Source organism: Emys orbicularis, chromosome 4, assembly GCF_028017835.1.
Source record: "Emys orbicularis isolate rEmyOrb1 chromosome 4, rEmyOrb1.hap1, whole genome shotgun sequence".
In the NCBI taxonomy this organism is placed as follows: domain Eukaryota; kingdom Metazoa; phylum Chordata; order Testudines; family Emydidae; genus Emys; species Emys orbicularis.
In genome coordinates, this window is record NC_088686.1 from 89434182 (window position 1) to 89448486 (window position 14305).

The following is a 14305-nucleotide window of genomic DNA, read 5'->3' on the forward strand; positions in this document are numbered from 1 at the left end:
TCAGACTTTGCTATTTGTTTCTTAGCTTTCTAGCCTCCTCTATTACCCTTCCTACCTTCCTTTATCACTGATTCCCAGAGATCTCTCTTAATAGTGTTTTCTAATTGGGTCAGACCATTTGCTGTGATTGAGCACAGGCTTAGGCCACTTTTCCCATGATCAAGACCTTTGAGCTTTGATCCGTTGACAGCTGTAGTATCCAGTTGGAAATTCAGTGCTACTTGTGCTTCTCAATGACATAGGTGCTTTTGAAAATCTCATGCTTGATGAGAGAAATTTGCACCAGATTGAAATTCTAAACACAATATCTAAGGCTTGGGCAAATATTATTTAAAGAGAAGTCAGTATATTCTGCTCAGATTTGGGTTGGAGATTTCCTGTTTCATTTATTTGTACTTTCATTGTTCAAAACTGGATTCAAAATTATATTTGGAAGTGATTAGTCTGTATTAATGGCTTAATTTCTTTTGATATGTGCAGTATGACATTCTTCCCAGGGCATTCACCAGGTCCTCCTCACAATTAAGTCTCACTTAACCCTGTCTAAGGATCGTAAGTGGAACTTAATAGGTGCACAGGGCATTGCACATACTCTGTGTATTAGAGTGAATTTCACCACTTCCCTTTGGAACCATGCCAGTTTTCAAGACATAATGGACCTAATCCTACCCTCAGCTGCACCCAGGAAACCTCTTTGAAGTAATTTCCATATACTCCTATACAGCCAGATTCAGCAGTTGGATCCACACAGACAGGACGGAACCTGGGCCAATGTGGAGCTCCAGTCAAGTTACTGGGGCCTGAATCAACAAAAGGACTTAAATGTTGTGATAGTGAGCATCACAATGCCTAGAAAAATCACAGGAACAACCGTGTGATCCACAAAGCCTGAGCTGTGTGCCTAGACTCCTTATACAATGCATGCGGAGAGACAGTCATTTAAGCATATGATCCACAAAAGCCAACATACTAGGTAGGGAGTCACCTAGATTAACCAATGGGAGATGCTGAGGGGAGGGGTATGTCCTAAACCCTGCCAAGAATTAGATGCCTACTGCATCTGCATGCAATACACAATGAGGAGCCCCTCTCCTGGAGTCAGGTGACTTAGGTGCCTAAGTTGTTTCTTGTAAGAATGAGTTAGGTGCCTACTCATTCCACATACTACGGCAGGAGGAGGAGGTTGTTTTGGTGCACTCCCCTGGGACATAGGAAACCAAGGTTCAATTTCCCCCTCTGCCTGAGGGGGGGGGGGGAACCAGGATTTGAACAAGGAGCTCACACACCACTCAGAGGCACACGTTAATCATAGAGCTATGGGACAGTCTAATGGGGAACCCTCAAACTCTCCTGTTGAAGGTGCTCCACTGAGTTTAACTAATTAAAGAGCCATTGGAGCAGGTGTGTACCCTAATCATCTGGCTATAGAGTCATTCTGTCTCTCTGGCCCAGTGACTATTTAAGTCTTAAAGTGGAATTACTGTAACAGGCAAAGCGCTGTAGTTCAGAGGGTTAGAGGTGTGGTCTTGGAATGCAGGAGTGGAAGGTTCAAATCTTGCTGAGGGCCTGGGTAGTAATCTCTGCAGAAATTGAAAGAGCCCCATATCAGAATTCCCCCTAATCTGGTGGTTAGAGCACTCTCCTGAGAGGTGTGTGGAGATCCCTCTTTAAATTGTTTTCTGTTCCTCAGACAATGGTGGAGGTAGAATAGAATCTAAGTCTCTAACATCCCTAGCTGAGTGCTCTAACCACTGAGCTAAATGTCAAAAGGTGGGGACCACCTGACAGATTTTCAATGGGACCCAATCTGGTAGGTAGTCACTGAGCATGCCTGCCAGATTGGGCCCCAAGAGTGAGACGGGCTCCTCTGCCTATCGGGTCCTGGATCATTTGGGGACTTAGGTAGGAGATAGGTGTTTGAAAGCCTAGAGTGAGGTGGCAGTGCATATACCCAGAGGCAGAAACTTAGGTGCTGAGGGAACTTTTACCCTGAAAACTTAGGTGCTGAGTGAGTTTAGGTACCTACAGAGTTTGGTAGCAGTGAAGCAGGAGTTTGGTGGATCACAGCGTTGCCTGATATTGGGACTTAGGTGCCTAAGTCTGGAGTTTAGGTGCCTAAATACCTTTGTGGATCTGGGCGTGGGATGCTGTAGGGTTGCAGTGTTGAAATCTGTAAACTTTCAGCAACTCTAAATTCTCTCCCCTCCCCCTCCTCCATCAGCCTATATTGGTCAAAAGTTATTATTTTAAAAAAATAGAACAAAATGGTGCTTCAGCTGTGACGTTGTTTAAAGAAATTTCCAGAATGTCATAATGAAACTATACACGCAATTTAAATAGGGTTCAAAATACAGAGCTAGATTCTCAGCTGGTGACTTCACTGGAGCTATACTGATTTACACCAGCTGAGCATATGTCCCAAAGTTTACAATGGAAAAGCCAACTGCCCTTAATGATAGCATTACTACCTGACATTGCTATATTACTTATGACTGGTTCTAATCATACTTGCAGAGATTGAATGAGATTTTTACATAATATTTGTACAAGAAGAATGGAAATGAATGACAGTATTGAGTAAATTTGAGTTGCTTCACTGAATACTATTGTAGACATCTGTCCATTTGCTCAGGTTTCTATGCTAAGTCTTTGATCCTCCACATACTTATGCATATATTTTACTTTATGAACATTAAAGCCAATGGAACTACTCGTGTAAAGTTAAGCACCTGTTCCCTTGAACAGTGGCTAAAATAGCATGCATGCTAAGGGAAGCTTAATATTTGTTAACCAAGAAAATATTAACTGGGCTTTTCTTTCCACATTTCAGAAATACAAGACTCCATGGAAAAAATTTTTTACTTCTATGCCTGTCTATGCAATAATTGTTGCAAACTTCTGTAGAAGCTGGACTTTTTATTTGCTGCTTATTAGTCAGCCTGCTTACTTTGAAGAGGTGTTTGGGTTTGAAATAAGCAAGGTATTTAATCATAATGTAACAGCATGTATTTTGAGTAGCAATAACTGAAGAATCATGTTTGTAGATATTTACTTGGAGAGGGAAAATTGTAATGCACATATTTCCCCATGTTTTATAATTCTTGACGCTCCTCTCCAGTGCAGAAAGTCACCATTCCTTTTATGTACCAGCATATGTGAGTGAAAGGACAAAATTGAAAAGGGATTGTATCCTTTTGATTAGGCTAAAATTTACACATAGTGCACTCACTAAATTTTTTTGAAGAGGAAATAGTTTATAGTGATCTGTCTGGAGCCATATTGGAACAGGACTTTGCACTGGTGTTTGGGGGTGGAGCATACAAAGTGCCTCTCCCATGTAGACTGCACAAAGGCCCATCACAACTGCAGTCTGTCAATGCACCCCCAGAGAGCATGGTGCCCCCAAGACTGTGGGGAAAGTTGTGGGGGGAAGTAGGACCATCCCCTTCCACCTCCCTGCCCTGGTCTGGAGAGTACACTGGTAATAATGGGGACAGCAAGCTCATCATCCAAAAAAAAAAAAATGGTGCAGTTTGCACAATCCCCTATGCATTGGGGCATTCAGCCAGGAATTGCACCTCCCATTCTCTCTGAGGTTGATGGAGTTATGTATCACCCCTTGCATGGGTCAGTGGCACAATCTGACCAATAAGGACTGATCCAAAGCAGTCTTTCCATGGAATTCAGTGAGCAGATCAGGCCCTTGATTTGCACATTAGATAGATGGAATAATAATTTATCACCTGTGTGTCTTAGGTCCTATGCTGCAAAGAGTGAACAGAAATTTTTCTTAGGTCAAGTGGTAGGGGCCTGAGGTTTTGGTGCAGGAAGTTCTAAATTCTATCCATGTTGTTACTATGAAGGTCCAACTGTCTATGGTGTGCAGCATATTGACAACCAGAAAACTCTATGTAGCCACAGAATTGTTACAGTATTATAGGATACAATCACAATTATGTTATGGCATTCAGAAGTCAGAGATGGGCATGAGCTGCAAAATTCATATCTGGATTCTGCACCACTCACTCTCATAGAATATCAGGGTTGTAAGGTACCTCAGGAGGTCATCTAGTCCAACCCCCTGCTCAAAGGGTTCCCCAACTAAATCATCCCAGCCAGGGCTTTGTCAAGCCTGACCTTAAAAACCTCTCTCAAAGTTTAGATTGAGTTTTGGGTTTAGCCATCACACAGAGAAAGGGACCAAGGGTGAAATTCAGGTCCAGATCCAAGATTGGATTCTGATCACCTCTCTTCCCACCTCCAAAAACTGGTTTTGATTCCACCCCTTCCTTAATATACATTCTACAATATTGCAGCTTCAAAGAAAAGTGTGAATGGTCTATGGGAATTTAACACTGCTTCTAACTTTTTCACAGAAGAGGCAATATTAGAAGTTCTAGTTAAAATCCATTGTGCCCTTTCCATTCACTGATGAACAAGCAACATGGCTGCTTATCATGTTTTACTTGTTCTAGTACAGCAGATAAATTAATCTGGAAATTTAAATGTTAGTCTTCATGTGAAGCTATGTACTATTCAATATTCTGGGTTAAGGAAATTAGTCTATCTGGGGGTATTCTAAGAACTTTTTTTTTAGTTTATGTTTCTAAAGAAACCTCTTCTATTGGGCATATGATTAGAATGGTCATTTCATATAGAGTTAGTCTTAACATTTCATCCCCAAAAATTATTTTAAGAGCTAGATATTCAAATAATGGTCCGCCTATTGTAAACTTAGAAAAATATTTTTGGCATGAGGACCAATATTTTACTCCCTCAAATGGAGTTTGTTTACGGACAGTGGTTGCAACTGAAAAGCCAACATTTACCTACAGTATCGTATAGTGGTACCTGAAATACTGCAGCTACTTCCTATTCTAAATATCTGACTAAATTGGAGTAACACCTGCTTTCATCAGGGCTGAATCTGGCCATCTGATTAGACTTCTATCGTGTAAACTACAGCAAATTACAGAATTTCACACTTAAGATGGAAAAAGGAGATCATTTTCTGCCTTCGATCATAGTGCATTTTGTAAAAGGTACTACAGAAATGCTGTTCCCCAACAAAACCTCATTTTTAATATTATCCTTGGCATACATCATTTATTATGTATTTTCAGTAAAGGATTTTCTGTGAAGGTTAGTGTGTGTATGGAGCCAATCGTCAGAAAAATACCACTGATTTGCATCTGAGTGTGTCATTAGTGTGTAGCTTACATATGATTTCTAAATGTGGAGTATTCTGGGCCTGCTCCTCAGTTCCTTGTACATTACAAAGTTCCACTGGCCTCAACAGGAGTTTGAAAGTTCAAGGAATGTAGATCCAGTACCTCTGTGCTTCTTGATGTTTTTTAGTTCTGAAAACCCCTGACTTAATTTACCTATTGATCTGTATCCTGTAATGTTTAATACTTAGAGTTCTGTGCATGATTCCCAGTTTGTCTTGGCTATCCTTTAGAAAAGAAAATGGCAAGTTACAATCATGCACATTGTCACATTTCAGTCATTTAATAAAATAAATCAAGATGCCTGCTTTAAACACCTACCCTGAACTTGTAGAGAATCAATTAAGTAGTTGTTGATTGCCAGGTGCTTCAGAAAATGATAAATCAATATTTTATTATGGTGCCAACACTTCCCATTTGTCATTATTTTAGGTGGGTATGTTATCTGCTGTGCCGCATTTAGTGATGACCATTATTGTGCCTATCGGGGGACAGATTGCAGATTTCCTAAGAAGCAGGCAAATTCTTTCAACCACTATGGTGAGAAAGATAATGAATTGTGGAGGTAAGTCACTCTACCTTATTTAGAGGTTTCCCATATACCTTGAATGTGATTTAGAATATAGCCCATAAATAAATTGCATATGTTCATTTAGGAGCCATGGCTATATTAAGTATTACTTTCACCTTTTACTTGTATGATAAAGATGTGGCTATTAAACAAATGTGGTTACTAACTGAAGGTAACCTCCAAGCAGAGATATAAAGTTGTCCGCTTATGCCTTCTTATTTCACTCACTGGAGAAATTATTAGGAGGGACAAGGGGACAGTTAGATATTTAAGGGTGCAGATAGTGCCTAGTGAGATTTTCAAAAATGCCTGAGGAGGTTAAGTACCCAAGTGTCATTGAAATCAAGGGGGGTTTGGTGACTAATTTGCTAAGGAACTTTTGAAATCCCATCAGGCCTATCCACATCTGTAGGCACCAAATACCTCTGAAAAATCTGGCACAAGATGCCCAGTAGAGTTTCTTTCTCAGGCTCCTTTGCCACTCCTTGATCCTCCCTCTTTTTTCTTCATGCCCTCTGGGACACAAGAATTTTACTGAAGGAATGGTGGTTGCCACACTGGGATGAAGGTTTCATACATGTCTTTCCCCTACAAATGCTTGTTTTATTTCCTCCTGTCTGCCCAGTTTCTCCTCACTGAAATTCAACCCCTTCTGGTGTAGACATGTGGTAGCCATTACAAAAAGATTACAAAGCAGTGGCTTTAATAGGGAGACATTAGAAAAATTCACACAATGTATGAAATGGGAAATAGGCAGAATTCTAGTCTAAGACTTCTTACAGCTATTTGACGTTACTCACAGTAGCTTAAGGTATAGGGCTTCCCAACAATTCAGTGTGCACCAAACAACATTATTCAAATAGCTGAATACATACAAATAAATACACTATCACATTATTGACCTCCACAATTGCAGATAGAGTCTAAGTGAATAATTAAGTAGGTGGGAAAATTGGCTCAGTGTGTGTAATTTTTAGCCATCTACTGTATACTTCTGCATTCTCTTGAAAAGTTGTTATATGCTCTTTGCATTACTCATAGTCTCAATGTCTAGTGACTGGACATATGAGAAGAGAACATAACTCTTACAGTGAGGCTCCTTCAGTTCGAGGGTGAAATTCACGCTTAGGACCTATGCAGCACTTCAGCCTTTAATACAGATAGTCAAATTTCAGCTGCATAACAGAGGTGCTGCATTTGGATCACTGTGAAAAGAGACATACAAAAGCTTGTATGGAAATACTGAACAAAGAGGTTATTTGACATTGCAAAAGTGTGTGCTTTCTTGGGGGAAAAAGAGTTGTATAATTATAATTCTAATTAAAAGGCATTTCTAAAATAATGAAATTTAAAAAAATGTTTTTTCACTCATTATTCTAAATGAGTACCAGGTCTAGTACCTTACTGCTTGCAGTTTTTAATAGGCAGTTGAAGCTGATGTGTATTTCCTTATATTATTTCCCGAGGTTTTGGTATGGAAGCAACTCTTCTTCTGGTGGTGGGGTATTCTCATAGTAAAGGAATGGCTATTTCATTCTTAGTACTCGCTGTGGGCTTCAGTGGATTCGCCATATCCGGTAAGATACCATTTCTGCTAATAGGGGGAAGTTATTTCATCTCAAGAAAAAGATAACATGAGGTCCTCACTCAGTTTTCACTCAGTGACATTAAAATTGAGTAAGAACCTCAGGATTCAGCCTGCTGTTATTTATTATCATTTTCAGAGAAAAGAATAATGAATACGACATCTTGTATATTATATTTGCTCAAGTATTTCCATTCTCCACCCCCATATAGCCTGCACGTAGATAAATGCAAATATATTACTGTAAATTCTGCTTTGGAATCTGCCTTCTAACAATCTAGCTTGAGTTTTACATGTTGTTGTTTCTACTGTGTATTACAAAATAATAAATTTGGTTATTGTTTTCTTGATGTAGTGCATATTCAGAAGCTGCTTTCTCTGTTTTAAGGTTCTGCACAACTCCATTCCTGCCTACATCTCAGCACTCATACTTCCCTTCTCGTGCACTTGGCATTACCGGGGTCATCTGCCTTTGCCTCATTTCCCCACTGTCATCTTTGCAACCTCTTCCATGCAGGCACAAATGGAGTGAGGCATTGTGACACTCAGCATTACAATGCGTAACTTTTAGGTGCTTAGAAAATCACTGCAATTCACAAAGCTTGAGTTTGACACCTAAGTTCCTATACAATGAATGGGGAGACATAGGCACCTTAGACTGCAATTCACAAAAGCCAGCATGCTAGGCAGGCAGTTGCCTAAACTACCCAATGGGAGACGATGATGACAGGGGTGTGTGCTAAGTCCTGCCCCTGTTTTGGAGATAGGAACCTATCTCTGCTAGCAGTTCTCAGCTGTGAACCTTCTCTTGCAGTTAGGCGCTTACACTGTTTTAGTAAGAGGCTGGCGTGAGATGGGGAGAGGAGCAGCAGCTCCCTCATAACTTTGAACCCAATGGCTAAAGTATTCACCTGGAATGGGGGAGACCCCTGGTTTAAGTCTCCCATCCACTTGAGCAGGAAAAGGGATTTAAATGGGGCTCTCTCCTGTGAGTGCTCTAACCATTGGGCTATGGGATATTTTGGTGTGGGGCTCCCTCAGTCTCTGCTGTTGAACCCTCAATAAGTAATTAAAGAGTCACTGGAGCACAGGAACTGGATCTCTCATCTCCCAGCTGAATGCTCTAACCACCAGGCTATAGAGTCATTTTCACATTTGTGCTCTCACTCTTTCTGCGCCAAGAGACAGAGAGAGAGAGAGAGAGCAGGGCCGGCTCCAGGCACCAGGCAACCAAGCTGGTGCTTGGGGCGGCACCTGGAGGGGGGCGGCGCGGCGCGCGGGCCGCCGGGGAGAGCGGGGCCACAGCCGGGCTCGCCGCCCTCCCCCCGGCGCTCTGGCCGCCCTCCCCCCCGGCTGCCGGGGGGAGAGCGTCGAGCCCCTTCCGGGGCTCGCCGCCCTGCGCTCTGGCCGCCGGGGGGAGAGCTGAGCCCCAGCCGGGGCTCGCCGCCCTCTCGCTGCCCTGCCCCCGGCGCTCTGGCCGCCGGGGGGAGAGCCGAGCCGCCACCGGGGGGAGAGCCGAGCCCCCGCCAGGGCTCGCCGCCCTGCCCCCGCCGGGGCTCGCCGCCCTCCTCCCAGGGCTCCGGCCGCCCTCCCCTCTGGCGCCCTCCCCCCGGCCGCCGGGGGGAGAGTGGAGCCCCCGCCGGGGCTCGCCGCCCTCCCCCCGGCCGCCGGGTGGAGAGTGGAGCCCCCGCCGGGGCTCGCCGCCCTCCCCCCCCGGCGCCCTGCCCCCGGCCGCCGGGGGGAGAGCGGAGCCCCCGCCGGGGCTCGCCACCCTCGCCCCGGGGCTCCGGCCGCCCTCCCCCGGGCGGGAGAGCGGAGCCCCCGCCGGGGCTCGCCGCCCCCCCCCCGGCTCCGGCCGCCCCCCCCCCCATTCATGTTTGTGAATCACTCTAGGGCTTAGGAGAGAGAGAGAGATGACTGGACACCTAGAGGGAGGCAGCAGTATGCATGCCCTGAAGCAGAAACATAGGTAACTAGGGAACTTTTACTGCAAAAACGTAGGTGCTGATTGAAGTTAGGGGCATAGGGGTTTTAACAAAAGTTTTGTGCATCACAGTGGTCCTAGAACTGGGACTTAGGCACCTAACTCCTTTTTGTGCACACAAGTCCTTATATCTGGAACAGCCTCCATAGTCATTTATGTTAAACATTTACTGTCTCCTTATTCAAATCTCTCATTAAAATCCATTAATCCAGCAAGACCTATCAGCTCTAGTTCTTCTACTGAAACATAACTTAATTCCATCATTGTAAAACACCTCTGTGACGGGTTGGATCACAGAAACCCCCTTGGGAGCTGCCACCTAATGTGCAAAGACTACCCCTGCTTCTGTTTTCCCTGCCAGCTCAGGATTCCAGCACCCTGTCTTGCTGAGCCAGACACTCCAGTCTGCTCTAACAAAGACTCAGGGTCTGAATCACTTGTCCCAAAGCTGCAAGTTACCTGAAAACCAGCTCACAGGAGTGTGCTTGTCTTTAGCATTCAGATGCCCAACTCCCAATGGGGTCTAAACCCAGATAAATCCGTTTTACCCTGCATAAAGCTTATGCAGGGCAAACTCATAAATTGTTCGCCCTCTATAACACTGATAGAGAGATATGCACAGCTGTTTGCTCCCCCAGGTATTAATACATACTCTGAGTAAATTACTAAATAAAAAGTGATTTTATTAAATACAGACAGTAGGATTTAAGTGGTTCAAAGTAGTAACAGACAGAACAAAGTAAGTCACAAGCAAAATAAAATAAAATGCGCAAATCTATGCCTAATCAAACTAAATACAGATAATCTCACCCTCAGAGATGCTTCAGTAAGTTTTTCTCAGACTGGACACCTTCCAGGCCTGGGCACAATTCTTTCCCCTGGTACAGCTTTTGTTCCAGCTTAGGTGTTATCTAGGGGATTCTCCATGATGGCTCCTCCCTCTCTCTCTTCTCTTCCACCCCTTTATATATCTTTTGCATAAGGCGGGAACCCTTTGTCCCTCTGGGTTTCCACCCCCCCTCACTGGAAAAGCACCAGGTTAAAGATGGATTCCAGTTCAGGTGACATGATCACATGTCACTGCAAGACTTCATTACTCACTTGCCAGCACACACATATACAGGGAGACTCAGAGGTAAACAGCCATCTGCAGACAATGGGAGTCATCAAGATTCCAAACCATCATTAATGGCCCACACTTTACATAATTACAATAGGCCCTCAGAGTTACATTTTATATTTCTAGTTTTAGATACAAGAGTGGTACATTTCTACAAATAGGATGATCACACTCAGTAGATTATGAGCTTTGTAATGATACCTTACAAGAGACCTTTTGCACAAAGCATATCCCATTTGCATTATAGTCACTTATTATTAATTTTTTTTATAAAACTATCCCAGTTACATTATATTCACTTATTATCATGTTTTTATAAAACCATGTAGACTGCACAACGTCACAACCTCTAAACCTAGTAACAAACAAAATACCTAACTAAGAGAACTTTGTGGTGTATCCAGTGTTTACCACAAACTTTCTGTAAGAAATTGTGTCCTGAAAGGATGTATTATACTTTATTTTTTAACAGTTGTCCTCCCCACACCATCTATCTTTTCCCCCGATGCCTAGGGATCCTGGTATTCAGATTCTGTTTTGATATGTTTTTGGTGTTTATTTGGGGGAATTTTAGTTTTGTAACTTCCTAGAAACACTCCCCCCCCTCCCCCCTAAGATTCTTTGAACAGTGGCAGCCTACATTTGAAAATAATTTGCTTGTTAGAGCTGCAGGAAATAAACACACTTTTTTTAAAATCAAACAAATATGAAATCTTTTAAAAATAGTCTTCTTTTATTGATCTTATCTTACCCTCCCACACAAAAACAGCCATTACCCTGATGCTTTGTGTGACCAAGAAGAGAAATGTGGAGAAAATGAAGAGGAAGTGACACACAAAATCTGTAATTTACAACATGAAAGGGGTGTGAATTATACTGCAAGTCCCTCTATGAGAACTTCCCCCAAAGCCTAATCATTTTGTGGGTTCAATTTCCCTCTTCAGAGTTTATTTTTTTAAAAACAGATTTTTGAGGAAAAAATACAGTTATAATTTTATAAGCTGTTTTCAGTTTAAACTTAAAACATGAATCTGTCTCATATATTTAGTCGTACTTCACATTTTCCTGTAAAGCACCCCCAAAATGGCTCTATATAAATAGTCATGGACACATTTTACGGTGGGAATACACATTTGTATTTGTGTTGCAGGATTCAATGTCAACCATTTAGACATAGCCCCAAGGTATGCCAGCATCTTAATGGGAATTTCTAATGGAGTTGGGACATTATCTGGAATGGTTTGCCCTATAATTGTTGGAGCAATGACAAAGAACAAGGTAAGCTGTAATGTGGTTTTCAAAGTAATTCTCATTAAATTCAAGACGAGCAGTTTAATTCCACTAGTATTAAAGACAAAACCCATTCCTAAACTTACTTTCCATATCCCTTAACTTCTGGCTTTATCCACTAGCCATTCAGTACTTTGACTTCCTGGAAATCTCTGAGCAACCTTCATCGTATGCCACCTCAGTCAGAAGTCACTTGTACCTTGGCTTCCTCAGCTCTGTTGAATTTCCCAGACTGTTACTGTTTTTATTTGGATATTTATTACCCTCTCTTAAAGTAACCAGTTCCTTCATAAGGAAAACATCACCTTCCGGCACACAAACAAGTATTTAAATTGTTTAGATAAAATCAATAGCAAATTTGACACATATTTCAAGTATGAATTTGTACATTTTTAAAAAACAATATTTAAAAAATATTCCCGGATCAAATAGTCCTTGAAACTTTTCATAACTAAAAGTAAAGTACAAAAGGAGAACAAGGTCTAGTGACTGAAAGTACTCATGGAAGAGAGAAGAAGTGTAGTGTTGGGGAAAGTGGTAATAAAGCTGAATGTATTGGAAGCAGTGCATTTGTTTCATAGTACTCTGAAATATAGTGATGTTTTCCTTTATTAACTGGTTAACATTTTTCATAGGGACTCCCTCTTATCCTCTTTGATGTCAATGGGTGTTTGCCCATAGTTTTCAATGGTTCCAGGATTGAGGCCTAGAACTGGAAACAACAGTCCAGATTCTTTGGTCTAGCTGAGCAGTGCTTGACACAGATTTTGCATTTCCCCAATACAGGGGCCAGTCCAGTCCATAGCGTACGTTAGGGTAGCTAGTGGCAGGACCTCACCAGCAACACTTTTTCCCCCTCAGATGCCAGCAGGCAGGATTCCTCAAGCAAAGGGATATTTCTCAGGGTACTAAATATGCTGGGTTTCCAGTTGTTTTGCACTGCACACAGCAGTATAAGAGAGTCAAAACAGACCTGAGTATTGGTTTAGATATTTTGGTTAGCTTGTCACGTTAACTTGTGCATATGAATTAATGATGGTGGAGGTGACTTTTCATTGATTTTTACAGAAGTTAGCCAATAAGTAAGAGAAATATCTTGCAGTTGTACAAATTGAGCTTTTAGACTAGGATTATCAAAGGAACCTGAGGGAGTTAGATGCCCAGGAGTCGGGCTCTTTTGAAAATTACATCCTCAGTGCCTTAATCAGCCCTTTCAGCTCAGAACAGCTATCAAGTCTGTGCTGCTATTTTGACTTAGCAATACTCTTCTTTACAGACACGTGAAGAGTGGCAGTATGTCTTCCTTATTGCTGCTTTAGTGCATTATGCAGGAGTTATATTCTATGGCATATTTGCTTCGGGAGAGAAACAACCTTGGGCTGACCCTGAACAGACAAGTGAAGAGAAATGTGGTTTCATTCATGAAGATGAACTTGATGAAGAGACAGGGGACATTACTCAGAATTACGTAAATTATGGTACCACTAAGTCTTATGGTGCTACGACCCAGGTCAATGGTGGTTGGCCAAATGGTTGGGAGAAGAAAGAAGAATTTGTACAAGAGGAAGTCCAAGACTCATTCAGCCATAAGGAAAGAGAAGATTATTCATAACAAATCTCAATATTGGATATATTTTGTAGTGTTTGTGATTAAATTCATTGTGATTGTTTGCACACAAAGAATGTGGTATAAACATGTAAACACATATCAAACAAGAAGGTCTAACTATTTTAAAAAAAGGTTACCATTAAAGTGCAATCTGTATGAATTGTGATATGTCATCACCTCCACTCGGGTGTATCCATTCTATAAACATTAGAGTTTTAAGGGTTTACTGGTCAAAACTATAGAGGCAACTAGATACTTTCAGTATACATGAGCTAAAGCTCATAATTAAGGATTAAAGCACAACTAACCAACTAAGTTGGCACATCTAATAGTCTGTTTAGAAAGCCAAAACTACTTGATCTTTAAAAAATGCACTTATATATTTGTTACACCGTATTGGAAGAGATCATAAACTGATTGTGTTAAGTATACACGTTTACTCAGTAAAATGTAGAGATTGTGTGTTTGGTCTAAGACAAGGACTTTCTTCAAGAAGAAAGGATTCAGTCCTAGACATCTATAAGGGTTTGATACAGTTCTCTTCAATGGGAATTGGATCATGCTCTACAAGAACTAAATAAGACATACTGTATGTTTATTGTGATTACATGCTGCAGGCTACTCTGTGATAAATGAAGGAATTTATTTGGGTGTTTTATATCAAATGTTTAGGCACAAATTCTTATTTGTATTCTTTACAGAATATAATGAAATTATAGTATGTGTCATGTTCTTCCTTACATTTACCAACCAGTATAAAAACAACATATAATGTTCAATCTGAATTTTCATGCAGATTGTAAAACAACTTTTGCAAGAAATACTTCAGTGGATTTTTAGTTATAGTAAATTACTTTGTACTGGTTGCAAATCACTTTAGAAGAAAAAGAGAGATCCTACAAAAATATATGCCCCCCC

General features: G+C 41.6%; 1 protein-coding gene across 1 annotated transcript in view; it reads left to right on the top strand.

Moving 5' to 3' along the window:
* SLC17A6 (solute carrier family 17 member 6) overlaps positions 1-13390 on the top strand; it is a 49825-nt gene extending 36435 nt beyond the window's left edge. Inside the window, exons 8-12 of the mRNA XM_065403209.1 lie at positions 2831-2980; positions 5661-5793; positions 7266-7376; positions 11639-11766; positions 13055-13390. Of these exons, the coding sequence (XP_065259281.1) occupies positions 2831-2980; positions 5661-5793; positions 7266-7376; positions 11639-11766; positions 13055-13390 (858 nt within the window). The remainder of the gene's footprint in view (positions 1-2830; positions 2981-5660; positions 5794-7265; positions 7377-11638; positions 11767-13054) is intronic.
* The last annotated feature ends 915 nt before the right edge of the window (positions 13391-14305 follow it).